This window comes from Suricata suricatta, chromosome 10 (genome assembly GCF_006229205.1).
Source record: "Suricata suricatta isolate VVHF042 chromosome 10, meerkat_22Aug2017_6uvM2_HiC, whole genome shotgun sequence".
Lineage (NCBI taxonomy): Eukaryota > Metazoa > Chordata > Mammalia > Carnivora > Herpestidae > Suricata > Suricata suricatta.
In genome coordinates, this window is record NC_043709.1 from 6,507,431 (window position 1) to 6,533,774 (window position 26,344).

Below are 26,344 nucleotides of genomic sequence, written 5' to 3' on the forward strand. Positions count from 1 at the left end.
AAGGTCAAAGAGGCTAAACTAGAATTCCCACCAGAGCCCTTCCCTCCTCTGCCAGGAGGGGCATTATTAAAGGGCACCTGCCTGTTCAGGGCCCAGTTCCCCTGCAGCTTCCCTGCTCAGCGGCCGCTGGTCTGCTACCGGAGCCCGCAGTCTCCCCGATCCAGCCTGCGGCAGCACCGCCTTCACAAAGAACAGCCTCCCAGCAGCCCCTACCCACAGGCCAGGGACCTCACAGAGCTGCCAGAGAGGACAAGTTGACTCCCCCCTGCACCTGCTCATGGACTGTCCCCAGATGTCTGAGGACAGAGATCATGTTGCTGTAAGGTCTTTGGCTAAACACCCTCCCGGGACACCTCCCGCATGAAGGATGGTGCTGAGAAGGGGAAGAGGCGGCCTGAGTCAAGCCCCTGCTTCGCTGCCCTGCTAGGGCCTGGGCCCGCCTGAGATGGAAACATGCTCTAAGGTAGTCTCCATGTCTCCCCCCCAAACCCCCACCCCCACCCCTGCCCTGTGAAAGGGCTCATAGCTCCCAGGGAGCCTCGGTTAGCCCAGAGGGCTTGCTGGCTTCTCCCAGGTCTCTGCAGGGGGCTGGGCCCTGTGCTGAGCAGCTCAGTGCCACGGTGGGGCCGGCAGCACGCATGGTGGCACTTCCACGAGTGGCTCAGGGCCTGACTCTGCTGCCTCCTCATGAAAGGCGGCAGGCAGCTGGCCACAGGTCCTAACTCAGAGGGAGGGTCCAGCCCAGGATCCTTCCAGCCTCTCCCAGCATCTCAGCGTGGTTTGATCTGCAGCATGGCATCCCTGGCACCCACTCTGGGAAGGCCCCAGGAAGGAAATCCAGCCTTCCGTGGCCCAGTCACTTCAGTTAGGGTGCAGAGCCGGCTCCAGGGGGCTGAGCAAATGCCGCCTCCCCTTTCACAGGGCTGGCTCTCACCGTCAGTTGATGCCTCTGCCTCCTCCTCCAGACTGGTCTCCTCCTGGCCCCTTGAGCCCGGGCCCACTCCCGGCTATAACTCAGACTGGGATCTCGAGATCCGTGGGCCTTTTCGGATCTCTTTCCGCTTCTCCTCTTTTTTCCTGCGTTTCTCTTCCTCCCTCAGGGCCTTCTGGAAAGGGTCAGTGCTGGAAATGAACTGAGAGAAAGACAGAACAGTGTGGTTTAGTCTGCAGGGAGCGGAGAGTTTGTCTGAGGCTAGACTGCTGTGGCCCTGTGGCAGCAGGAAGGTCGCCTAGACACAGGCCCTGCCCTCAGGGAGCCCGCAGACAAGGAGCCCGCTCAATGAGCTTGGGGAACACTGCTTTAGAGAGTCCTGAAAAATAACCAGGCGCTCACCAAGCAAACAGGACGAGGGAAGAAAAGGACATTCTGGGAAGGAGGGACAGGTGCTAAGGTCTGAACTTTCCACGAGGCATTTGAGTAACCATAAGCAGACTTCTCTCAGGGTGAGGGGGCTGAGTGCCCAAGACAAGCACAGACACCCCCCTCCCCCCACTCCCTGCAAGGGCTACAGAGGAGAGGAGGGCAGCCAGTGAGAGCAAGAGACGGCAGGCATCCTGCTGCTTATGAACCAGCTGCAGAGAAGCCCAGGTAAGGCAGGGCATGGGAAGCAGAGGGCCGGACATCAAGCTGGCAGACCCTGAAGAAGTGAAGGGCGAGAGCGTGGTGTCCAGGGTCGTGGCTTCCACGGCACAGGGATGGTGGTGCCTGGTGAGGAGACAGGAAGCCAGGGTGGCCAGGGTGGAGGAGGAGGACTTCAGTGGAGGCTTTCCTCGCCTGCCATCCCCAGGGCCTTTGCTCTTCTCCCTCTGCCCTCTCCAGACTGGCTCCTCAGAACCCAGGGCTTCTGTTAGGCATGTATGTCAGTTACCCCTCACCCCTGCATCTCCGTATCTAAATGCGACTAGGATGTCCCAAACGTGCCCCAAACTTGGCATGGCTCCATCTCCCAAAAACCCGGTCCTCTTGCAGCGTCCCTGTCCTCATGAACAGTGGGGCCCCGCACCCCCACCTCTCTCCCTCCTTGACCACGGCCTGGCTCATTTGAACTCCTGAGTGTCTCTTAAACTCATCTACTCTCGGTCTCCCGTGGCCACCCTCGTCACCACCCCCGCCTCTCCCCCAAGGACTTGGAGCCCCCGCACCCACCGTGGTGCCCCTCAAGACCTCCTCACTACAGTGAGTTCTTTCCAAAATGCAAACCTGACCGTGCCACACTCCTGCTAAACCCTTCTACGACTGCACCACGCTCAGGATAAAGCTCCACACGCTCCATCCGCAGGCCCGCTCTGCCCACCTCTGCGCTCCTCCCTCACACTCCCCGTTTTGGGTTCTCGGATTCCCTGTTCCCTTCCACCCCCAGGCCTCTGCACGTGCTGTGGTCTGGGCCCAGAACACTCTCTCCAGCCCCTGCTCAGCTGTCGCCATCCTGGGGGACCTGTGCTGACTCCCAGTTGGGGCTGGCTCCTCCGTTTCCTTCTCAGCACGCTTCCCTCATGATCACGTGCGTCACGCCTGCCACGCCCACTGGAAAACACCCCCGGTGAGGACCGGCGGCTCCTGTGTTGCTCACTGGGCCACAGGAGTCCCTAGCATAGGACCTGCCTGGCTTACAGAGGGCACTCGGTATGTAGTTCTTAAATGAACAACTGAATCATGTTAGAATAGGAAACACAATAATAGTACCCCCAACTCAGGTTAACTATGCTGTGAAATATGCCCGTTTTATTTGCTCTTAGGGCAAATTTGACAAATGTGTGATCAAGGTAGACGTTGAAAACAAACTAGAAGCTCTACCTCGTGCAGAAATCTACCTGCCATGTTAGACTGAACTGTGAGAGTCTAGAAGACGGGGTGAGATCGGGGAAGTGTGGCCCAGAGAGGGTGGGTGATATGCTCAAGTCCCACAAGTGGGAGGCGCAACTGGGACCAGCCCCTGGACCTCCCACCTCCCGGCTCCTGGGAGTTAATCCTTATCCCCTTGGGAGGAATGAGGAGCTGACCCCCCAGGTCACAGAGGACCCCATACCCTCTGGCTCTGGCTGGGGAAGAGCAAGTCAGAGGATCTGGGCCTTCCAACCCCAGCCTCACCAGGGGAGCCCGCACCTAGCTGGCTCAGAAGGGAAGCACGGCCTCTCCCTATCTCAGACCCCTTCCCCACTAGGCCTAACTAACGCCTACTTTAAATTCCTGATGCTCACCTCTGGCGGGCCCTTCATGCTGCCCAGCAATCGAGGATGTCTCCCTGGTCTGCTCCCTCAGCCGCTCTGCGAGGCACACCTTCTCGAGCCCCCCAACCCTCCCCTCTTTCCCCACAGACCGTGACCCAGCTCTCTATTTCGGAGAACTGAGGCACTCCCAAGACAATTCCGCAAGCTCTCACCGCCACACCCACCAACCCAGCTGCCTCTGTGCACACCCTGTGCTTCCAGACAGGATGGACTCTCCCCCAGGGCGCCAGATTTTCTCCCCTGCGTTCCTTCCTCAGGCTGAGGCTCCAGCAACTCCTCTGCCGCTGCACCACTGATTCTTTCTCCCTAATGGGCTGTCCCCATCAACGTGCCAACATGCCTCGTCTCTCCCATCTGACCAAAATCTCCCCTGGAATCCACACCCCTTCCAGCTGTGTTCCCATTGGTCCGTTCCTGTGGAAAAGGAAGCTCTTCTAAGGGAGTCTCACTTGCTGCATCCACGTCCTTGCCTCCCCGTCTGGAAGTCTAATCTTTGTCCCCACTGCTCCACCAAAACAGCTTATATTACGATCTCTGATGGCCAGTGTCCATGTGGATACATCCAGTGGCCAGTTCTCAGGCCTCATGCTACTTGGCCTTCCAGCAGATTCTACGAGCCACTCACTCCCTTCGCTGCCCTTTTCTCCCAGTGTCTCTGCGAAATGATCCTCTCCTGGATTTCCACTCTCACACTGTCATTCTGGAGCTTCTTCGCTAGTTCATCCCCATCCTCCCACCTCTCCCAGTAGCCACATCCCAGGACTCAGCCCTGACCACTGCTCCATCTGCCTTACCACCCTGCCTGCCCTGGGGTGAGGGACCACGACCGATGCCGGGCTCTCCACACCTGCCTTCATAAGCATGACTCACGTTTGCAGCCCCAGCCTCAGCCTGAAATCCGGAGTCCAATTTCCAATCACTCCCTTGACATCTTCATCCAGATGCTCACTGAATCCAGAAACCAAGTCTTGATCCCCGATCCGGGCCTCAACCTGGTCCCTCCCCAGTGTGCCGATTTTAGAAACCGGCAGCCCTGTTCCTCCATGTGCGCAGGACAAAAGTCTTCTAGTCCTTCTTATTGCGTCCCTCTCATGCCACATCTGCTTCCTTAGCCAATCCTATTGGCTCTACCTTCTGAACAACCAGAATCTCACCATCCTCAGTGTTGTCGGCCTGGTTTTGGTTTAAGCCACCATTAACTCCCAGGTGGACCTGCACGGCCGCCTCCTCACCGGTGTCTTTGTTCCCAGCCAGGTCCTCTAGACCACTCTCCACGCAACAGCCAGGCTGATCCTTCACAGGGGAAGGTCGGAGCCCATCACCCCGTTCTCCGTGTGTCTCAGAGTAAATGCCAAAGCCCGGGGGAAGACCCCCAAGGGTCTTGTGATCTGGCCTACTCTGACTTTATCTTCTCACCGAACCCCCTACCCGCCTCCAGATATGCTTCCAACTCAACGCCTGTGCACCTGCTGCTCCTTTAGCATGGATGGAATGTTCTTCCCCAGATACATGACTCGCTCCCTCACCTTGTTCAGGTCTTTGCAGTAAAACCTTCTGCATCTAAGTCTCATGAAAGAACAGTTGTACCCCACTTTATCCCTGATTCCTTAAGCACATTCCCCTGCTTTTCTCTCCATAGACTTGTCACCACCTCCCATAGTTATATGCTTTTTATTGACTGTATCCTCCAACTAGAATGGCACTCCCGGGAGAGCAGGGCTACTCTGCTTCTCTAGCAGCCGGGATTCGGGAGATGCTCACCAAAGGATAAATAAATGCATGTGCTTTGCCTCTGAGCCTCTGTGCAGGCTAGTGCCTTGGCCTAGAGGGTCTTCTCCAAGCCGGTCCACCCGGCAGCTCTTACTTAACCCAGAGCCTGCACCACCTGCCTGCTGAAGCAGGGTCAGCTTCCCTCTTAAGGGATCCCCAGCTCATCCCTCTTCCCTCCTCCACGGGTGCGGTGACCATGCTAGATCGGGACTGTTTCCCTGCCACCTTCCCCAACAGACTGTGAGCACATGAAGAGCAGGGAGAGGGCCAGCTCCCTCTGGTCAGGGCCAGTGGCCAGCACGCAGCCCGATACAAGCTGGCTCTAGTTACGGGTGCATACGAAGTACTTATGTACAGAACGCTCACTGGCACGGAGAGTGCCTGAAGGGAGCCGAGCAAGCCTGGGCTGCTGGTGGGACGGGTCCATGCTGGATACTGAAAAGTGAGGAAAATCTCGAGACCGTTCCTAGCCAATGAGAAAGAAGGAAAGCATGTTGCTGGTGCGGTTATGTCTAAGCAAAGCGCATTAGGACAAAGCCAATCTGTTGCAGTGCCCATCCTCTCTGGCCCATGCTCTCACCCTCCTCCCGTGTCAGGGCCCTTCATGACCTGCAGGGCCGGGAGAGCCAGCCTCATAGCAGTATAGCATCTCTGTGGATGCCCCTCCCTGGGAAAGGCACTTTGCCATGGTCTTGGGTGTCCTTGCGTCCTCATGCTGGGTAGGCCTTGCCTGTTCTTATGTTGGCCATTTATTTATCAGGGTTTCGAGTGTAGCAGGCAACCTTGAGGGATGTTATGTGACAAAGTGACTGCAACCCTAGTGGGGAAACCCCTTACCTCCCATGCTGCTGCCTGAAGCAAAGCCCCTGGTTCAAAGGGGCCCTTGATTCAGAGGTTCCCCTAATACTCGGGCCTGGCTCACTGATCGTTCACCTAAATTGAGAGCTAATGGTACCGTGCAGAAGAGTTAACACAGCCGGCCCACCAGCTATCCTTTGAAAGGCCTGTCTCTGGGGTTGTGTCTTGGCTGGCGTCCGGGAACTGGTCCCACCACCCTAACTGATAAGAGTGATTCACTGAGCCTAAACTGCACAAACAATGTGGTTTATGCTGAACACCTTGCTTTCTTCCCAGGACTCCGGAACTCTGGTACGCCCTGGGCAGAGGGAGCTTATGTGATCAGCTGCCAGTAAGAACTCTAGGCATGGACAGCTCCTCGCAGGACAACTTTTCACATGTCACATCTTGCTGCTCTGGAAATTAAGTACGTCCTGGGTGCCTCCATTGGGAGATGACTCCTGGAGGCTTACGCCTGGTTTCCCTCAAACTCCACCCCATGATTTCCTGGTTTTGCTTTGTATTCTTTCGCTATAATCGACTACAGCCATGAGCACAGCTGTGCACTGACTCCTGTGATTCTTCCTGGCGATTCACCAAGTCCGGGGCTGCTTTTGGGAACCCCAGACACTGTTGTCTCTTGGCGGTGGCAGCCATGCAGGCCCAGTGACAACGCCAGCAAGGCCAGACAATGATCTGAATTAAAAGCCACCACCCTTGCCCAGATAATATTCCTAATACCACGCATGTTGTATTTCTAGTGACCGTTGTTAGTGTCCTAGCCGTCTATGCCAGAAGACCGCAGACTGACAGATCAAAGACAGCCATTCCTCTTTGGGGCCATGAGGTCTGGGAACAAACTACGGTTGACAACTGAACAGTCCAGGTCACTTGTTTAGATGTCCATCGTCAGCTCCATTCTCTGATGACACCAACCAGAATCAAAACGTTGGTCAAGCCTCCACTGCCCAGTTAAGGGGCTTTGCCATCTAAATATATCACTGTGCCAGACGTGGCGATGTACTTGCCACCACGGACGGGCACAACGCAGGGAACTCTGTTTCTGGCTTGACTGCCTGGAGTCCCTTGTTGGAACGGTATGACCTGAAATCACTAGGATAATGACCATTTGGTGAAGTACGCTCCCTGCCACGTCCCCTACAGTGGCCCGTGTGGCCCAAGGTGGAAGGTATGATGGGTCTCTGAAAATGCAAAAATGGCCTTGTCCCTGATTGGAGAAAAAGTGGAATTCTAGATCCTGGGGTGTGACACACCGATTCTGCAGCAATGATCTTTGCCTCTGGGGAGGGAACACTGAATCCTCTTGGTCTCTTCAATCTAGCACCACCACGTGGCAAACAGTCCCAGGATCTGCCCAGGCCACGGGGCAGCGGCAGCTGACAATGGGCTCGGCTGCTGGGTGTGTCATTCTCAGCCCTGGGAGAGGAAAACTCACAGGGACGTGGTCAGTAGTGACCTACTCTGCTGTGCCTGATGCCATCGAAAGCAGCTCCCCAAGTGACCCTGTGCAGGCCCACAGGCCCATCCAACCAGTTTTAATCTGACAGATACAAATCCATCTGCTTCTCCTGAGGCCTGAGTGGCCTTGGGTTAGGCCACATAGGGCAAGTGAGGCTGCAATGCCATAGTGACATTGCCCCCGGGGCTCAGATAAACAACACAACAAATCAAGTAATGACATATGGGAGACAGTGAGCCATGAACTCTCTCCTCACTGGGCAGGAGGGCTGCTTTGGGTCCATCTGTTCCTCCGTGTAATTATGGACAGTGACATCAAAGATCAATAGGTCCATCCAAACTCTCGTGTGGGTGATCATGGGTAACAGATTGGCTTCAGACTATTCTGTCTAATATACACCATACTGGTGGGGTGCCTGGGTGGCTCAGTCGGTTAAGCGTCTGGCTTCGGCTCAGGTCATGATCTCACGGTTCGTGGGTTCGAGCCCTGCATCGAGCTCTGTGCTGACAGCTAGCTTAGAGCCTAGAGCCTGCTTCAGATCTGTGCCTCCCTTTCTGTCTGACCCTCCCCTGGTCGTGCTGTCTCTCTCTTAAAAATAAATTTTTAAAAATTTAATAAAAAAAATTTTTTTAAAAGTCTGACTTCAACTCAGGTCGTGATCTCGTGGTTCATGAGTTCAAGCCCCACGTCAGGCTCTGTGGGACAGCTCAGAGCCCAGAGTCTGCTTCGGATTCTGTGTTTCCCTCTCTCTCTGCCTCTCCCTTGCTCAGGCACTCTCTCTCTCTCTCTCTTCCCTGTCTCTCAAAAACTACCATTAAAACAAACAAACAAACAAACAAAGACTCTCTTGGCCCAGCCCGTACTTATCCTAGCGGGCTGAGTCTGCAGCCTGGAGGGCTGAGATCAACCCGGCAGGTTGGCCTCATCCTGCTGCTCAGAGTCCTGTTGACGGCAGCAGTAATCAAATGACAATATGAGACAAACTGAACGCATTTGGTCCTAGTCTCTACTGATCAATCAGACTGAATGGCACATTCATGTGGGAATTTAAGTTAAGCCAAGACTCACAGGGTTGACAGGTACACTGTGGGGGAGGCAATCAGCCTCGGTCCTGAGCATCTCTGCACGGTACCACTGGCTACAACAGGAAAGCAAAGCCCTGACCCCTCTGGATCTGGGTACCTATCGTCAGGACTGCTTGCAGAGCACCACCTGGGAGGCTGACAGGTGACCGCCCCTTAAAGAGAGCCCTATCACTATAAAGGCTGTGACTGTCCCAAACTCGCTATTTTTCGCCTGCATCCAGAGCCACTGCGTGCACCGCATCTGCCTGGACCCCTCTGTGTCACCTGTGCGTGACTTGAGGAACACGGAAAACCCACATGGCCAGGCCAAGTCCAGATCTTGCTTTTGCTGTAGTAAACTCCGATGCCTCCGGCCTGTCAGCATCTGTGACACAGTAGCAGGCTAAAATCCTGGACGCCCCTCATGGATCCCGACACCCCGCCCTACACCAGGGCAGAGCCCATGATTTGACAAATCTAGTCCTCCAGGCTTTCCTGGCCCTGCTGCCCTGGCCTGCCACCTGATTCCCTCCTCCCTTCGACTCTCCATGTCCCCGCCTGTGGGCCTACCCTGTAGCCTTCAGCCCCAGAGCCCACCTCAGCCCCCCAGGTTGAAAGCACATGCAGGAACGTGGGACGGAAGCCTGGCTGAGTGCTTAAAGGCTCAAGGGCAGAGAAGCATGGCCTGACGTCGCCGGGCAGCCACTTGCCGTGGGATGCCTGCTATCCATCGGGACAGGAGTGTTCACAGCTGACTGTCCTCCACAGCCGGGCTCCAGACCCCGTGAAAAGATGGGGCCTGAGGCCAACACAGGGGCAGTGGCTGGTGCAAAGGCAACAATGAGCGACCAGTAGTAGGTGGAGCCAGACTCAAGTCACGTCTGGCTCCAAGTGGAAGCCCTCATGCTCCACCCAAGGCGTCCCTCCCTCTGTATGACCCGGCTTCCCATGACCCCACAGAGGCAAAGCACACGTGGCCACAGGCCCCACAGCTTACCTCTGGGCGGTCTACTTTAAATGGGTTCTGGAAGTCAGAGTCTTTTTCACTGATCCCCAGCTCCTGGGCCATCTGCAGAAGAGGAAAAGTTAGTCATCTCCTGCCTCTCCTGCCTCTTATCCGCGGCGACTCCCTCCGCAGTGGGACTCAAGCCCAAGGCTTGGGCAGACGTAACACAGGTGATGACCCCTGGGGACCCAAGTCAGCACAGAACCCCTTGAGATGCAGAAAGCACAGCCAAGGGCTGACATTCAGGCCTAACTGAAGGCAGATGCCAGGTTCACAGTGCACCTCCAGGTGGAGGGCTCCTGAACCTTCTCTTCCCCAGTCCTTACCAGGCTAAGGATGGGCGAGTGGGACCCTTGGTCAAAGACGCCTGACTGGTTGCAGAAGCTGATGCCCCAGCGGATGAGAAGGTTCCAATTGGAATTGTGGTCAAAGTAGTGGTGCACGATCCTCGGGAAGCGCAGCACCACGTCACCGAAGAAGGCCGTGTTCTCCACTACTTGGGAGAAAGCTGGCGAGAGGATCCTGATGAGTGGCCGTGGCAGATGCCCTTCTCCTGCCCCCACCCCCAGCCACCCTTCAGAGAATGTAAGCCCACTAAGTCTGCTCATCAGAGAAGGGAACTGTGCCCACTATCCTTGGGTGCTGACCACATGTGCAGTGTGTGCTAAGGGCCTTATGTCCCCCAGGTCACTGAATCCTCAAAACCACCTTCAGGAGATGTGGCTACTGTACCCGTTTTACAGATGGGAAACAGAGGCTCAGGTGGCTATATCTCATAGCTTAGAGACCTCATTTGTTTTAAGGACCGGAGAGGTGGGTACCATTTCGCACATGAAGATATGCATCGCATGAGGCTTGCTGGGCTGGACTTCCCCAACTTGGCCTCCAAACATCCAGAGCCAGGCCCCAGTGTTAACACAACGGCAGCCTATGTGGGGAGTCAAGTTTGTTAGGATGACCAGAGAACACATTAGGGTTTGATTTTTTTTTTTAAATATCTTTCCAATTTTATTTTATATGTCTTTTTTGTTTGTTTGTTTAGAGAGAGCATGTGCGAGCAGGGGAGGGGGGCAGACAAGGGGAGAGGGGATGAGGGGAGAGGGAGAGAAAGCTGGGAGAGAGGAAAAGGGGGGGGAAGGGGGGAGAGGAGGAGGAGGAGGAGAGAGAGAGAGAGAGAGCGAGCGAGCGAGAGCGGGAGAGAGCGGGAGGGAGGGAGAGAGAGAGAGAGAGAGAGAATCTTAAGCAGGCTCCATGCCCATCGCAGAGCCTGACATGGGGTCAATATCACAAACCTGGGATCATGACCTGAACCAAAATCAAGAGTTAGATTCTGAGGGCCCCTGGGTGGCTCAGTCAGTTAAGCGTCCAGCTTCGGCTCAGGTCATGATCTCACGGTTCGTCGGTTTGAGCCTCGCATCAGGCTCTGTGCTGACAGCTCAGAGCCTGGAGCCTGCTTCAGATTCTGAATCTCCCTTTCTCTCTGCCCTTCCCCTGCTTGTGCTGTCTCTCTCTGCCTCTCAAAAAAAAATTTTTTTTTAAATAAGAAGAAAAAAAAAAGAGTTGGATTCTCAACTGACTGAGCCACTCAGGTGCCCCCCAATTTTATTTTAAAGGCTTCTTTGGGGTGCCTGGGTGGCTCAGTCGGTTGAGTATCCGACTTTGGCTCAGGTCATGATCTCACAGTTCATGGGTTCGAGCCCCGCTTCAGGCTCTGTGCTGACCATAGCTCAGAGCCTAGAGCCTGCTTCAGATTCTGTGTCTCTTTCTCTGCCCCTCCCCTGCTCACACTCTTGGTCTCTCAAAAATAAAACATAAAAAATAATGTAAAACATAAAAGCTTCTCAACATCTTATATTAAAATAACTTTAGATTTCCATCATTCATCATAAAACTCTTTCACTCGGCTTCCTCTAATGTTATTGTCTTACATAAGATTTACAATTATCTAAACAAGGAAATTAACATTAATACTAATCAATAGACCTTAACTGAATTCACTAATTTGCTCATTAATGTCCTTCCTCTGGTCAACGGATCAGTTCAGACTAACTTAGTGTGTCCATCATGGTGGCAGGTCCCCCCAACCTAGACTGTCATGATAAATAACTCTACCCAGCCCTGCCAGAGTCCCTGTTTGAGCCACCCTCACCAGCACCGGCCAGCCCACAGAGAGAGATAAGCAGATTCCTCCAAAGACATGCCAAGTTGGGTCCAAAACAAGTGGACCAGGGATCTCTGGGCCTCAGAACAATCTTGAACCTCAAAGAACTCGGGAGTTAGCTTGGTGTACAGGTTTGCAAGAGCAAACCACTTGTCCTTCCATCTGGAAAATGAAGGCAACGGTGCCTTCAGAGTTAGAGTGCAGATTTGAGATGACATTCATAAAGGGCCCACCATCTGATATGTAAGTGCTACTTCCAATCCGCTCTCCGACAATATAATCTAGCGTTTTATTGTTAGAATATAACCAGTTAACGGGGGATGTGAAGGGAATTACCACGGGAGAAAGATTCTAAGAAAAGGAGATGAAGAGACACAGAAACATTCCTTCCTCTCTGATTTATGTTTTCCCCTTGTCTCAAAAAGGATGTAAGGGATTGAGGCTTTACAACAGTAGAAAAGAGCACCCTTGACTGCCCCCACTAGCGAGTCCCTTCAATAGCTCTCGGTTTTTCTCCTATAAATGGGAACAACCCTTCTCTACCAGAACGGTCAAGGTGACACAAAAGGCAAGGGTCCCTTGGTGGGGCTGTAGGCAGGGGCTTCTCCTTGTCCCCCTGCCCCAAGCACAGTACAGTACAAAGGAACACATCCGTGTCAGGGGCTCGAAACTGGCTCTGAAGCCTGGAAATGCCCAGAGAATTATGGATGAAGTGTCCATACACCCAAGGGGACCAGTTGGAAGGTGTCATAAGTGGGATACTTCCAGAGAAAGAAAGAGAGTGAGGAGAACAGGAGGAAAGGAGCAGTGAGAGAAGATGGAGGTGGTGGGAAGAGGAAAGGGCACGATTGGGAAGACCATACCATCCTTCAGTTTCTCGTCCTGGGGGAAGGGCCCATCGGGGAGCACATCGGCAGCAATAAGCACCGTCCGCGAGTCCTCCAGCACCTGAGGGAACCCCACCAGGCTGAGTGGCTCTGCAGAGCCCTTCACAGACGGCCCGATTTGTTTAAACTCTATTTCAAATCTTTTGGGTATGTGGTCCCCCATCATTGAACACCAGCCCCTCAGGGAACTCCTACCTATCAGGACCCAGATCGAAGGCCTGGCCCACACGCACCTTAAAGAGCCCCTTGAGCATGACGTCAAGGATCTTATACTGCTGGTGGACGTCGTTCAGCTGCGCCAGGTTTTTCAGTGCCAGCAGCTGCTCCCGCCGCTTCACCTCAAACATCTTCTTGTCTGAGCAGCGTGAGGTCAAGGGGCTGGCCTGGACACCCCAGCGGCCCCAATCCCCAGGGGCCCATTCCCAAACAGCGAGTACCTGCAGGGGCCACGGATGCCCATGGCTGAGACACCCTCCTGCCCCGACCCCGACGGAAGAAACAAACTGAGAAGCAGAGGCATCCTGCAACGTGTCATTTGCCCAGTTCACAGGGGTCTACATCCTGCGAGCACACCCCTCTGGACGTGGCTCCTGCCCTCCCCACCTGTGGTCTTCCCACCACCTGCTGCAACCATTCGCTACGCCCAGGACCTCCGCTCCTCTGCGGCCGCTGTACACTTGGCCTGGGATGCCGCTCACTCTTCTCCATGAGTCTCGACGGTTTCCTGACCCAGTTCAAACGCCACAGCGCAGTACTTCACCCGCCCCGCTTCCCCCATGTTTCATTAAAGCGCTGACCACAGAGGACAGTGAGAGGCCTGCGAATTCCTCAAAGCCAGGGATGACTGGTCCTGATTGTTCTTTATGTCCCCAAGGTCTGGCCCAGAGGAGGGAGCGCCAGTATGCCAGGACCTGAGTCTCCACCCAGGGTCTCACCCACAAGATGCAAAGCACGCGTACAATCCTCAGAGCCCTCATGCCTCTGAGAAGTATGCCTTGCCTTCTCCATTTAACATATGCAGAAACTGAGGGTCAGAAGAGAATGGACTTGATCAAGGCTTGATTAGAACACCTCCCCTTTTCTCCTCTGTTCCCACAGGCTGGGTCTGCTCCTTCTCTGGAATCCAAGGGATTGTGGATACAGAAGGACTTTCTTTACAGACCTCCTGAGAAATAGTTCATTAACCCCACCTCTAACCCTAAAGGATACAGATCTCCAGGCTTGGGTCCAGGGAGGTCCTCAGGGTGCCTGTAACTCCTGTCCCAGACAACAGAACCACAAAGATGAAGGCCAGGAACTGAAGAAGGTCCATATCCAAGATCCTAGAGCTAGGAAAGCAACCCAGAGAGAGGAGGTGAGATCCAGAGCTTGGTTACAGAAAATAAACAGTGCAGGTGAATAGCAACTTCCCAAACTTGACATAGCCTCCAAATACCAAGAACCCAGCTTTGGGAAAGCCTTGGAACCCCAGCCCCCAGCCCAGCGCCTGTGACCAACCAGACACACAATAAACACTGTGGGGTGGTAGGAGGGAGGAGAAAAGAGAATATTGGCAATACAGGAATGCTTAGAGCACAGGGGTTAGTGGCTAGAGCTCTGGGCTGGAGCCCTGGCTCTGCCTCTGTCTGTGGGCCCTGGGGCAAACTGCTTAGCCTCTCTGCACCTCGTTTCTCACGTAAAAGAGATAAGGAAGTCACCTCCTAGCTGTAGGGAGAAAGGACTGGGTGAGGCATTGTGCCTGGGGAGAAGGAGGGCTGGCCAATATCACTCCCTTTCAACATCCTGGGCCCCAGGAAGGTTATCTGGTTAAGGAAGCCCTGGAGGTGGGGGGGGGGGTGACACTTCTGAGTTTCTCTTCCTTCTCCGACTTCTGTCATTAGAACAGAAGAATGGAGGGCACCTGGTTAGCTCAGTTAGTGGAGCATGCCACTCTTGAGCTCAAGGTTTAAGTTTGATCCTCACACTGGGAGTAGAGATTACTTAAAAATAAAATCTTAAAAAAAAAAAAAGAACAGAAGAAGGGATGCAGGGCAGGAATGGAGGCAGCAGTCTTGGATAAGCAGGCTGCTGCTCATTCACTTTGGAACCACAGGCACCAGAAGCAACACCTGTTACTATTCAGGCACCATTCCCTAATTATTTTTTGAGTACGAAGTTCAAGGCACTGTTTTAGACTTGGAAATACATTAGTGCCTAAGACAGACAAAAATTGCTGCATTTCACAGTCCTTATGTCCCTAGAAGGGGAAACAGAAAATCAATAAACTTGTAAAACCAGCACAGAAGGATGAGGGAGTCGGTGGCGTGCAATATTAAACACAGTGGTCAGAGGAGGCCTCACACTCCGATGACAGCTGATCAGTTTTACCAGTGTGGAAACCAAGGCACAGAAAAGCCAGATGACTGTCCAAAGTCACTGAGCTATTCCCAGCCTAAACCAAGAGTCTAAATGAGCACAAGCTACCTCAAAGATGCCACTGGTCTGTCAGGACGCCTGCTCCAGGGGAGAGATGCTCAAGTTACTGAGAGAGCCCACAGAGGTCATTCAGAGAACCGCCCCCTCCCTACGAAGACCGGACACCTGAAGCCTTAACAATGGGAAGGAGTCGTCCAACTTCACCCAAGACCTGGGAACCAGACCCGGACTGGGACAGAAGTTGGGGCCAGGGGGATATCAGACAGTCGGTAATAACTGAAGCAGGAGAGAACTGGGAAAGGAAAACCGAAAAAGGAGACTGGGTGGACGCGGATCCCACTTTTTTCACTGTCATTCCCACTTATCCAGCCTCTCAATCCCGCTCCCCGCACCGTGCATTCCCAGACCTCTTCCAGGCTGGGTGTGCGACTCGGTACCCGTTCTGCCAGGATGGCGTGGCGGTGGCGGGCTCACGGACCCGGCTTGCTGCCCCCAGACTTGTGGGGCTCCCAGAGGAGAAAGTGAGCCCTTCCAACGAGAAGCACTGGGGGGCACGAATCTCATCCTGTACACCCAACAACAGGTTTGGGGGCCCTGGGTCCCCACCTACCCCATGCCCGCCCCTCGCCACCTGGAGCCTGCCCGCGCGGGACCCCTGTCCCCACCTACCAGGCCAGGAGGTGTGGGAATTGCTGATAGGGCGTCTGGGTGCAGCCCGGCTCTACGGTCCGCGGGGCGAGCAGCGAAGACCCGAAACCCCACACCAGACGCGAGCCGCTGCTCAAAGACCACCAAACACCGCCCCGCCCACCGCGCCACTCGCGGCCAATGAACGCGGGCCGCGACAACCGCTCCGTCGACCTCACTTCCGGCCCCGCCCCACCGGGCTGTTCCCCGCGCGCTTAGTGGGAGTCCGGTCCCGCCCTGCGTGTGCAGGGGCGCGATCGCTGGCGTTGTGTCACAGTCAAATTGGTGGCAGTTAAGTCTGTGTGGGGTCTGTGCCCGACTTAAAGGGTGCGTCAGCGGACTGAGGCCCTGACACCTGCCGGCCGGGTGACCTTCCGGGAGCCCTGACCAAAACTTCATAAGCTGATAGTGTTTTTTAAACTTTAGTTGGCAGGATCCGTTTGATGGTTCACGACTAGCAGTTTTTTTTTTTAAACCTGTAGGGGCACCTGGCTGGCTCAGTCGGGGAGGAGCATGGGACTCTTGATACCAGGGTTTTGAGTTCAAGTCCCATTTTGGGTGTGGAGACTACTAAAATAAACTTCATAAAAGAAGAAACCTACAGTGCAGTTCATTAGGACAGTTCATACGAGTTTTGTGCAGGGTCCGTACAGCCAAACCCAAGGAGTAGGGGTGGACTGTCCACATACGGTACGCGGGTTGGGGTGGGGGAGGCTAGAGGCAGGGTGGGCTGAGCTGGAAACAGGAAGCAGACACAGTGGTGGAGAGTAGACATTAAAAGAACCGCATACGTGGGTATACAAATACAAACTCTGGGGAGGGGCCCAGAAAGAAACAAGGGACCTGCTTTAGCCAGGGGCGAATGAACTAGAACAGTTCGGCTGAGCTAGCAAGGCAGAGAAGGATTTGACCTGCTCAGCATCCTTGCCTGGAAATTGGACCTCTCTCCACCTTCACGAGGTGAAGCAATGTAGCAGGATTCTCGCAGAGAGAGTCGTGACCCCGAGGCTTTTCTTTCCAGGAAGCAACTTTTATTCGAGACGGCACCACTCAGTTGGGTTCTTACCCAAAGAACTGAGCGGCCCACCCACATCACATGGCATAGGTTTTAAATACATTTTCTATTTCTTGTCTCCCATATATGTTAACACACATAAACATGCAGTCTAATTAAGTTGTCAGTTTACAAGGTCATGGGAGCTGTAGGCATCTCAGCGCATATCTAGGTGACCTTGAAATCTTCTATCCTCTTTTTCTCTCTCCTTAGGGTGGGGTCCCTACCGCATCCCCCCCTTTGATACTCGGACCCCTCTATTCTGGGTCAAAGAGCATCATCCGGGCTTAGAGGTTTGTATTTCCATAACATCATTACACGAGCGGCCGTTTTTCTCTCAAACATAGTCTCAATGAAACTGGAGACAGATCATACAATCAAGGGAGCTAAGCAAGAGAAGATCAAACATCCTCCCAGAATTAGGAGGACAATACCGATGAGGGTTTTGAATCCCCCAAAAGATGAAAACCATCCTCCAAATAACTCCCCGGGGTTCCAACCTTTCCAGGTTTGGACTGGGCCATGAGCAACCTTTCTCATCTGATCTGTGATCTCCTCTATGACTTTTCCCTCATCATCTATCTTAGGCAGCAGTTGCTCAGGTTGAATTTCCCACACACACCACCCTCAGAAGCAAGCAGGTAATCTAAGGCCAGGCGATTTTGATAGATGGCATTGCTCATTTTGGTTTGCTGCTTAGCTAGTAAGTTAAGGGCTCTAGCAGTTTCATTGGTTATAATTTTTATAACTGCTTGCAGTCTAATTATGCGGTTTAGCATATAAATGGGGGTGCGGTAGCCCCAAGACCCATCCTCTGCCCAGGTGGCAGGGCCATAATAATGGAGTATATGATTGGGAGGCCTTTCATCATCTTTCTAGTTGCCAATTTGCAAGGCACGGCGCTTTCTTTGAATTTTCCTATCTCCGTATATTTGAACTCCCAGATGTTCTCCTTCTGTAAGTGGAAGCAGGAAGAAAGATGGGCGGATAGTTCCCAGCACACATTATCCTGACCAGCCCGAAGGGACTGTGTAGGCTGTTCTCCCACATATCCAATATAGTCCACCTGGGGCCTGCCATTCCATGGCTGCACCTATGTTTTCCCATGCCTCCGGGAGATAAGAGAAGTTAGACAAGGGGTGAGGATTTGGCTCAGGGTGACCCGGGGACCCCCACCCTTGGGTTTCCCAGCTGGTTGAATTATAAAACTTTTGGCCCAGGCATGTTAAGTTTCCAACAGGGATGGTGAACTTTTCCCCCCATCGGGCAAGACAGTTCTTCCCAATGATTGAGGTTTTGAGGAGCCAAACCCCGATAGTAGAACGGGGGTATTTTGTTCCATCATAGGCTCGAGGGCATCTAATTCTCTGGTGTCCCACAGCCATTGATTCCCCATGTCAGTTCCCCCACATACATAGCATGAAGAGATCTTCAGAGCCTGGGCTATAGTCTATGCCAGGGCTGGAAACAAGTTCCTTGCTGTGACTGAAGTGGGAGGGGTATTACTTCTTATTTCCTCGTAGAAAGAGTGAAATACTTGGTGGGACTTGACTGGTTGGGCAGCGGTGACCCTCCTGAAATACAGCACAGTCCCTGGGTCTCTGCCTCTCCCATAAATTCGGATGCCAGTTTGAATGCCCTATTGCCGTTTGTAGTCTTCTAAATTAATGATAGTGAAATAAACAGGGTTACAGGCTTTTGATTGACAATCTGATGTAGCAGCCCCCTTGTGAAGGAGAGCTATTGAGTCCCTTTTCTTCCAAGTAGCCTAAGAAACAGCTCCAACTGGGACATAGAAACTCGGGTGCATAGGCACATAAACCATTTTCCTCACACATGTATTTGTCATTGAGTCGATATCTTCGCTCCCAATCTAAGCCCCCACATGGTATATCAAGAGTTCTTGGGCCCTCTAAGACAAGTGCCCACTTTTTCCATATACCGGATGCTTCTGGGCCAAGACCGATAACTGCACACCCATCAAACAGTACCAACACCAGATGCTTGGACATCAAACAGTACCGACACCAGACGCTTGGGGTTTGTGATTTGTGTCCAGCTGATCAAGGCCCCCTCTTCCTGGTAAGATCGGACTTCTAACAAATCTTCATTTGAGGAGTACTGTGGGTCAGAGCAAGCGTATTGACTTCCCCAATGGCAGATGGAACAGGTGGTCTTATTGTGTATGCGCGTCCCCAGGACCTCTCCATGGCATGAGAAATGGGTATGGTACGGTAGGGTCCAGGTGACTCCTTGGCCTGACCTGGCTATGCGAATACATGGGTCACATGATGAGAGATTCAGGCCTACAAATGGCGTCCAAGTTAAAAACCAATACCAACAAAACATCCTACCCACAAGAGAAAAGTGCGTGCTAACAGAAACCTCCGCCAATCCAATAGCAAGAAGTAAGGCAAAGATTGCAATAATAGTGAGAGACAAGGGGTGACAGTAAGAGGCAGATGTAGGAAACAAGGACAGTCTATTTATTTCACCGGCCTGGCGATCCCTCAAGCTTCTGCCGTGTGTAGATTAGTCAGCTTCCGGAGTGACTAAAGCAGGGCTGTAATCTCCCGTTGGGAGTCTCTGCTGTTGCAGAGCGCTTCTTCTGTATGGTCAGCTTACACGGCGTGTATGGATCAGGAATGCACTCCCAGTCCCAGATGCCAGCTTCACTCTGCTGTGGTGAATCCAGGGACCCACCTTGGCTACTTTCACTGCAGTAGGGGTGGACAAAATGACAGTGAACGGGCCCCTCCAAAGGGGTTTGAGTGGTTGGATGTTCCACTTTTACCCACACAGCATCTCCTGGTTCAAAGGAGTGAGCATCTGTGGTCAGACTCACAGGCAATTGCTCTTAACCCATCGGTGTAGAGTGGCTAGAGTAGAGCCCAGAGCCTGCATTTGCTGCCTTAGGGTTAAATTGCCTATCTCATTTAAATCTCCCCTTATCCCCTTAATAATTGGGGGAGGGCGCCCATAAAGGATTTCATAAGGGGAAAGCCTCATTTGCTTATTGGGGCTGCACCTCATTCTTAACAAGGCTATTAGCAACACCAGGTCCCCGTTTACTCAATTGTAGCTTCAAGGTTCTGTTCATTCGTTCCGCCTTTCCGGAGCTCTGGGGTCGGTATGCCATGTGTGTGACTTCAAGGTGATCTTTAGCCCCTTTGCCACCAGCTGTACCACCTCAGCCACGAACGCTGGCCCATTATCTGAACCCATAGTGATAGGATCCCAAATCGTGGGATAATTTCCTTAAGAGGAAGCCGGGCCACTTCATGTGCCTTTTCTGTTCGGAAAGGGAAGGCTTCCACCCAGCCTGGGAAAGTACACGCAAACACCAACAATATTTACAGTGCAGATTTCGCATTGCTCACATACCACCCGGGCGTTGCTGGAGAGCCGAGGGATGTAGAAACACCGCTTAACATTGTTTCAAGGGCTGTCCGGCCAATGTGAGTTTCCTGATGGAACTGCTTGACAAAGGCTGGAGCTAAGGCCTCAGGAATTGCTCCTCGGCCACCTTCAAATTTCCACCATCCACCTGGGAGGTCGTTGCCACTCTCAGTCTTAAACCAAGTACTTTCAAGGTGTGAGTGATGAGGGTCCCATTCTGCCGGAGGGTTAGGGAAGAGTGCGGCAGTTAAAGCCGCTGATTTTGCTCCTTTGGAAGCTGCTAGCTTTGCCTCTCGGTCTGTCTTTCGGTTTCCCTGTGCAGCCGTGGTGTCACCCCTTTGATGTCCCTGGAAGTGCATGACTGCCACATTTTTAGGAGCCTATACGGTGTCTTAAGAGTTTAAGGATTTCCTTACCATATTTTATGTCCTTTCCTCCTAGTTTATTAGACCTTTCTCCTTATATAAAGCCCCATGTACATGGGGAGCGGGGAAGGCATATTTGGAGCCTGTGTATATATTAACACATATCCCTGCCGCCAGTTGCAGAGCTCGGGTTAAAGCAATTAGCTCTGCCTTCTGTGCTGAAGTCCCCTTCGGCAGGGGCCTGGCTTCAATGACAGAGTTCAGGGTCACCACGGAATATCCTGCAAGATGCTCTCCCCTTTCTACAAAACTGCTACCGTCAGTGAAATACTCAGCATCGGGGTCTTTGAGCGTCTGATCCCTCAAGTCTGGTTGGCTGGAGACACCACATCTGTGACTTCAATGCAGTCACGGTCTGGCTGGCCTGGCCCGACAGGCAGTAAGGTTGCAGGCTTTAGGGTCTGTGCTACTTCTGGATGAATGCGTGGGTTCTCACCCAGCAGTCCCTGATATCTGACCATCCTGGCATTGGTGAGCCAGTACTGCCCATTGTAATCCACTAATGCCAATACAGAATGTGGCATCCAGACTGTCAATTCCTGTCCCATAGTTAACTTGTCAGCCTCACACACTGAAGGCTATGGCTGCTAGTGCCCGTAGGCAGGGGGCCAGCAGTCAAGTTGCTTGGAGAGATATGCCACCAGGCGATTCCATGAGCCCAACATCTGAGTCAGGACTCCCACTGCAATACCGGTACGCTCATGGACACACAGAAAGAAGGGCTTGGTCATGTCCGGGAGCCCTAAACCAGGCACATAAGTAAGGGCTGGCTTTATTTCCTCAAAGGCCTTTTGCTGTACTGACTCCCACATCAGGGGTTCCCTTTCTCCCCGCTTTGTAGCCTTATAGAGGGGTTTTGCCAGGTCTGAAAAGTTAGGTATCCAGATCCTACAGAAACCTGTAGCCCAAGAATCTCTCGAACCTGGCAGTTGGGTTGTCGGGGGCTGGGCCAGCTTTCTCACTGGGCTGAGCTGATGCTGCCTGTGAGACAGGTGGAAGCCTAGATATTTAACCCTTTCTTGACAGATCTGGACCTTTTTCCTCGAGACCTCATAACCCATTTTCCACAGGAGGGTAAGGAGCTGCTGAGTCCCTTCCATGCACCCCTCCCGGGACCTCCCAGCTAATAGCAAGTCATCCATGTACTGAAGCGGAATACAGTCATATAGATCCGCTGGGGAGGCTTTTAAGTCAGAGGCTAATGCAGTGCCAGATATGGTTGGGGAGTTTCTGAACCCCTGAGGTAACCTAGTCCAGGTTAATTGACCCTTGCCACCATTTTTAGGGTCCTCTCATTGGAAGGCAAAAATCAGTTGGCTCTGGGGGGGCAGGCAGATGCAGAAAAAGGCATTCTTGAGGTCCAAACAGGTGAAGAAGGTGGCTTCAGCAGGAATGAGCCCCGGGACCACTGGGTGTATGATGACAATCACCTGGTTTACTGCTCTTAGGTCCTGAACTGGCCAGTAGTCATCTGTGCCTGGGTTTTGGATAGGCAGAGGGGTATGTTCCAAGGTGACTGGCATGGCCTGAGGGCCCCATACTTTAAGTCTTTCCATGTGCTTTTGAATCCCGAGATGTGCCTTGCAAGGGATGAAATGCTGTCTCTGGCTGGTGGGCTCTGCCCCGGGCGTTAATTCTACCACAGGGGTTATGTTTCTCGCCAGGCCTGGTGGGCTGTCTGCAGCCCACACCTCTGGGACCTTAAAGGGAAGCTCAGGCACCAGCTGCGGCTTTTCCTTGAGACTAGAGATATGCTATTCCTCCCCCTGGGGAATTGTGAGAGTCATCATCTTTGCCTCTGTTTTCGGAGGGTCAGAGTAGCCTGTCCCTGGGAGTTGAAAAGTGATCTGGGCCGCAGCTTTCCCAGGAGGTCACGGCCTATTAGAGCCACAGGGCAGTCAGAAAGTACAGGAATTCATGGATGACTTCGTGGCCACCTAAATTGCATCAACGAGGTAACAGGAAGGGACAATGTATCCGTACCTGGGCCCACGATGGTGGCTTGTCTCCGTGAGAGGGGTTCCATGGGTTGGGTCACTACTGAGTGTTCTGCTCCAGTATCTACCATAAAGTCAATGGGTCACCCGCCACCTTCATTCTGACCTTGGGCTCCCTGGGGGCTAACAAAACAGAGCCCGGTCTGTCCTAGTCCTCCTCACAGTCCTCCATGGCGGCTAGCCCCACATTCTTGGGGTCCCCATGAGACTGTGGGGCCAGTTGGTATCGGCCCTGGACCACGTGACCTCTTTTTTTCTGCTTGGGGTCTTGCTGAGAATTGTCTGGTCGCTGGGGGCACTCACTTTTCCAGTGGCCCGCCTGACGGCACAAAGCACACTGATTCCAGTCTAGTTTTGACCTGGGGCGAGACCCTCCTCCCTGCCGCTCCCCTTTCTGGCTTTGGCCCTTTCCCTGCAGCGCATTCTTCCGGGGGTATCTTGACTGCTTCTCCAGGGCAGCAGCTAACACGTCTGCCTATTTCTGCATCTTTCGGCGTTCTTCCTTCAGTGCCGCCTGGTCACAGTTAACAAACACCTGCGCTGCTACCTCTAGCAACTGACTGATATTCATGCCAGTGAAGCCTAGTTTCTGCAGCTTGCGCCGAACATCTCCCTGGGCCTGACCTATGCAAGCTGCATTAATCATCCACGGGTTGGTGGGTGCTTCTAGATCAAAGGGAGTGTAGAGACAAAATGCCTTACATAATCTCTCATAAAATTGGCTCGGGCTCTCCTTGGGCCCTTGGAACACTTCTGATGTTTTACTCATATTTATGGCCTTCTCCCCCTCCCTCTTCTTTATGCCATTTAGAAGGGCTTCTTGATATTGCTCAATCCTTGTAAGCCTTCCATCTATACTTATGTCATTTGGGTCCCACTTGGGGTCTTTTCCAGGGAAGTGAGTCTAAGCATAGGCCTGGGGGTCTAGTGTCCCAGCCGGGGCATTTTCTTCTAACCATTTTATGGCTGTCTGAATAATTCAGCTACACTCCTCTGTATTACAGAAAGTCAAAAGAAGTCGGAGGCAGTCCTTCCAGGTGGGTTGTGGGTCTGAATTATGGACTGCACTAAGTCAATCATAGCCAGGGGCTTCTCCGTAGAGGAGGGGTGTGGTGCTTCCGGTTCAGGAGATCCATAGTGGTAAAGGGCTGGTGTATGTGAACACGCTGGCCTCCTTGGATCCAGCCTTCCTGAGCACAATAGAAGGGTCCCCTAGTTTCCCTCAGTGGCATCTGTAGGGCTCCCCGGTGTGGCTGTGGGGGAGGGGCTGCCGTTCAGGAGGTGGATGCAGAGTTAAGACTAGAGGCAGGGGGAGTCAGCCACACTTGGGGAGGTCGGTGGTGCTAGGGGTGGTGAGGCCTTGGGGCTGGGGGCAGACTCCGATGAGGTTTCTGCAATTAGGGCTGCTGGAGGCACAGGTGGCAGTGATGGGCACAGTGGGACATCCGGTGGCAGGGTTTCTTCAGGTTCTCCTGACAGTATGGGGTTTTAAGTCTCTGGCCAGTATTTGGTATTTGGAGGAAGCTGTGAGGCGAGCCATCATTTCTTTACAGCTCTCTTCAATACAGACATTAAGACAAGGAGGCCGGGACAGGACCAGGTCTTGCCAACAGTCAATTAAGGAAATTGGTCAGGGTGGCCTGGGTCCCCTCCAATGACCCTGAACACTCAGCCAACTAGTTCCTTATCAAGTGACCCCTCAGAGGCCAGCCCACCCCAAACAATGGCCAATCAATTTCATAGAATGTCCTGAGCTTTTTAGGAGTTCATTTTATACCATAATTTCCTGAATATCCCTTTTTGAAATTCCTCAACTGCCTTAAGCCATATGAGGTGGCCATGGAACCTCAGATTGGGACTCAACCCTCACTTCGGCCCCTGGTCTGGTTGGAACCCTCCCATTGTCTGTCTCAGTCACACCTCGACACGACTCCAGCCCACCGCCCGACATCCAGCGCCACAGAGTTGCAGCTTCGCTCCTCTTCCCTTGTGGACTTACAGGTGCAACTCTGGGAGGTGATCTGGCTCCCCTTCTGCCTCTCAAGGGCAGGTCTACCAAAACGAACCCGGGTTCTTACCAGTCAGATGGGTGGTGCACCTTAAGCTGGTCCTGGGCCTCAGGGGTTCCATTAGCGCACATAGGGCCCTCACCCCGGCACTCTGGGAAGGCTAGTCCCCTATGGATCAACAGGTCCACTGGCGCCAGGCAAGGTCACTTCTCCCAGTGATCCGACAATCCGAGGCTTGTACCCTGGTGGCAAGGGAGGTGGAAATGCAGCATCTCCAAATCCCCCACAAGCCCCCAAACAATGTAGCAGGATTCCATACACAGAGAGTCGTGACACTGAGACTTTTCTTTCCAGGAAGCAACTTTGATTCGTGCCGGCACCGCTCAGTTGGGTTCGTACCCAAAGAATTGAGCGGCCCACATCACATGGCATAGTTTTTTTTTAAATACATTTTCTATTTCTTTGTCTCCCATATATGGTAACACACATAAACATGCAGTCTAACTGAGCTGTCTCAGTTTACAAGGTCACGGGAGCTATAGGCACCTGGGCACACATCCAGGTGACCTTTAAGTCTTCTCTCCTCTTTTTCTCTCTCCTTAGGGAAGGGTCCCTACCACAGCAGCAGGGAAAGTGCCTCTCAGAACACTCGGATCACACTGGTACCAAACACATGGACTCTCTCTGCACTTCCAGCCCCGTGGATGGCCTGCAAGTGGTGTTTCCTGGGTACAAATGAGGCATCCAGCTGGTGCTCCTTACATGTTACCAGAACAAATCCCACCCCCTCCTTGTCCCTGAGGAGGCCATCCATTCCTTCCTGAAGCAATCCCCTATCTGACGGGGAGAGCTATCGGCTCCAGGGGGCCAAGGTAAGTTGAGAGTGAAATGTTTTTTGGAGAGCCTAAAGAGACATGTGAGTGTATCATTTTATTTCCTGGTTACATTTCAACAATAGAGTGAATGGCTACAATTGTCATCCATTTCCCCCAACAATTCTGCCCTTTCTCTTCTCCAGGTCTCTCAGTTCTCTCCGTTTCTGGGCCTTCAGGTCACGAGGATCAGTCTCTGATGTGGGACAAGGATACAGCCACCCCGCCCAGGCAACTGGTGGCAAAATATGAGAGGAGAACAGCAGAAAGGTGGAGCCAACTGTGGGAGAACCACACTTCCAGAGCCCAAAAAGGGCAAAAACATCACACAAGAGCTCTTAAGAATAGTGGGCTGGATTCTAAAACTGGGCCCCAAACACCTGGGGAGGTAGTTGCTATTCAATAGGGAATATTCCATGCACAAGGAAAAGAGGAGAAAAGAGGAGAGAGAAAGAGGAGGAGAAAGAGGAGAGCCAGGGAGGTGGCCAGTGGGGGTGGGGAAGAAGTAGCACCAAACAACACACAGACTGAAGTGTCTCTGAAGCACCACAACCACCCCCAGAGAGCCTCTAGCCACTGCCCACAGCCCCAGGCTTTCTCAGGGACATGTCAGTCACCCAACAACCCCCATGTTGGGCTCAGGGAAGCACCCCTATCAACTGGGTTTGGGCAACTTTCTCCAAAGCTCTTGGGGAAGGACTAGCTCCTTCCTGAGTTTGGTGATGTGGGTCTGGAGACAAACAGGGGTCAAATCCTGATGCTATTACTGTGTGATCCTGGGCATGTCACTTAACCCCTCTGGTCTCAGTTACAGCTATGTTAACATCTCTGGCTTCGGTGAAGATTAGACACAGTACATGTAATGTGCCTGGCCCTTGGTGGGAACTTAACAGAGTAAGCCATTGTCGTTGCCATCACTATTAACTATTCTTACCAACCCACATGCTTTAAAGCATGGGCTGTAGAGGGTGCACTCCTCTGAAGCACGATACCACAACCTCCCATAGCCTGGGTGACCTTGCCCAGGCCAACGCGTCCAGATGCAGGAAAGGA

General features: G+C 53.0%; 2 protein-coding genes across 4 annotated transcripts in view; both read right to left on the reverse strand.

The window, feature by feature from the left end:
* Positions 1-520: 520 nt before the first annotated feature.
* Positions 521-26,341, reverse strand: CCDC134 (coiled-coil domain containing 134). 3 transcript variants are annotated; one of them, XM_029954094.1, is made up of 8 exons: positions 26,226-26,341; positions 24,489-24,661; positions 13,643-13,761; positions 12,667-12,788; positions 12,410-12,494; positions 9,712-9,893; positions 9,377-9,448; positions 521-1,133 (listed from the first exon to the last, which is right to left on the reverse strand). In XM_029954094.1, exons 2-8 carry the CDS (start codon positions 24,548-24,550, stop codon positions 1,008-1,010), a joined length of 768 nt encoding a protein of 255 aa, XP_029809954.1. In that variant the 5' UTR covers positions 24,551-24,661; positions 26,226-26,341; the 3' UTR covers positions 521-1,007. The 3 variants fall into 3 exon arrangements, with proteins under 3 accessions (XP_029809954.1, XP_029809953.1, XP_029809955.1); XM_029954093.1 differs by lacking the exon at positions 26,226-26,341 and having other exon boundaries at positions 24,489-24,760; XM_029954095.1 differs by lacking the exons at positions 24,489-24,661; positions 26,226-26,341 and adding an exon at positions 15,518-15,646.
* MEI1 (meiotic double-stranded break formation protein 1) overlaps positions 25,335-26,344 on the reverse strand; it is a 75,783-nt gene continuing 74,773 nt past the window's right edge. Inside the window, exon 31 of the mRNA XM_029954092.1 lies at positions 25,335-25,526. Within this exon, the coding sequence (XP_029809952.1) occupies positions 25,481-25,526 (46 nt within the window). The 3' untranslated portion in view covers positions 25,335-25,480. The remainder of the gene's footprint in view (positions 25,527-26,344) is intronic.

What these genes read in the sequence shown, in the direction of transcription:
- CCDC134 (XM_029954094.1), bottom strand. Translation starts at nt 24,550, where the DNA reads ATGTGCGCTAATGGAACCCCTGAGGCCCAGGACCAGCTTAAGGTGCAC. An exon ending in GGACCCAAGCCTGGAGATCT is followed by an intron (nt 12,789 to 13,642) that starts GTATCCTTTAGG and finishes CACGCTGCTCAG; the next exon opens with ACAAGAAGATGTTTGAGGTG. An exon ending in TGCTCAAGGGGCTCTTTAAG is followed by an intron (nt 12,495 to 12,666) that starts GTGCGTGTGGGC and finishes GGGTTCCCTCAG; the next exon opens with GTGCTGGAGGACTCGCGGAC.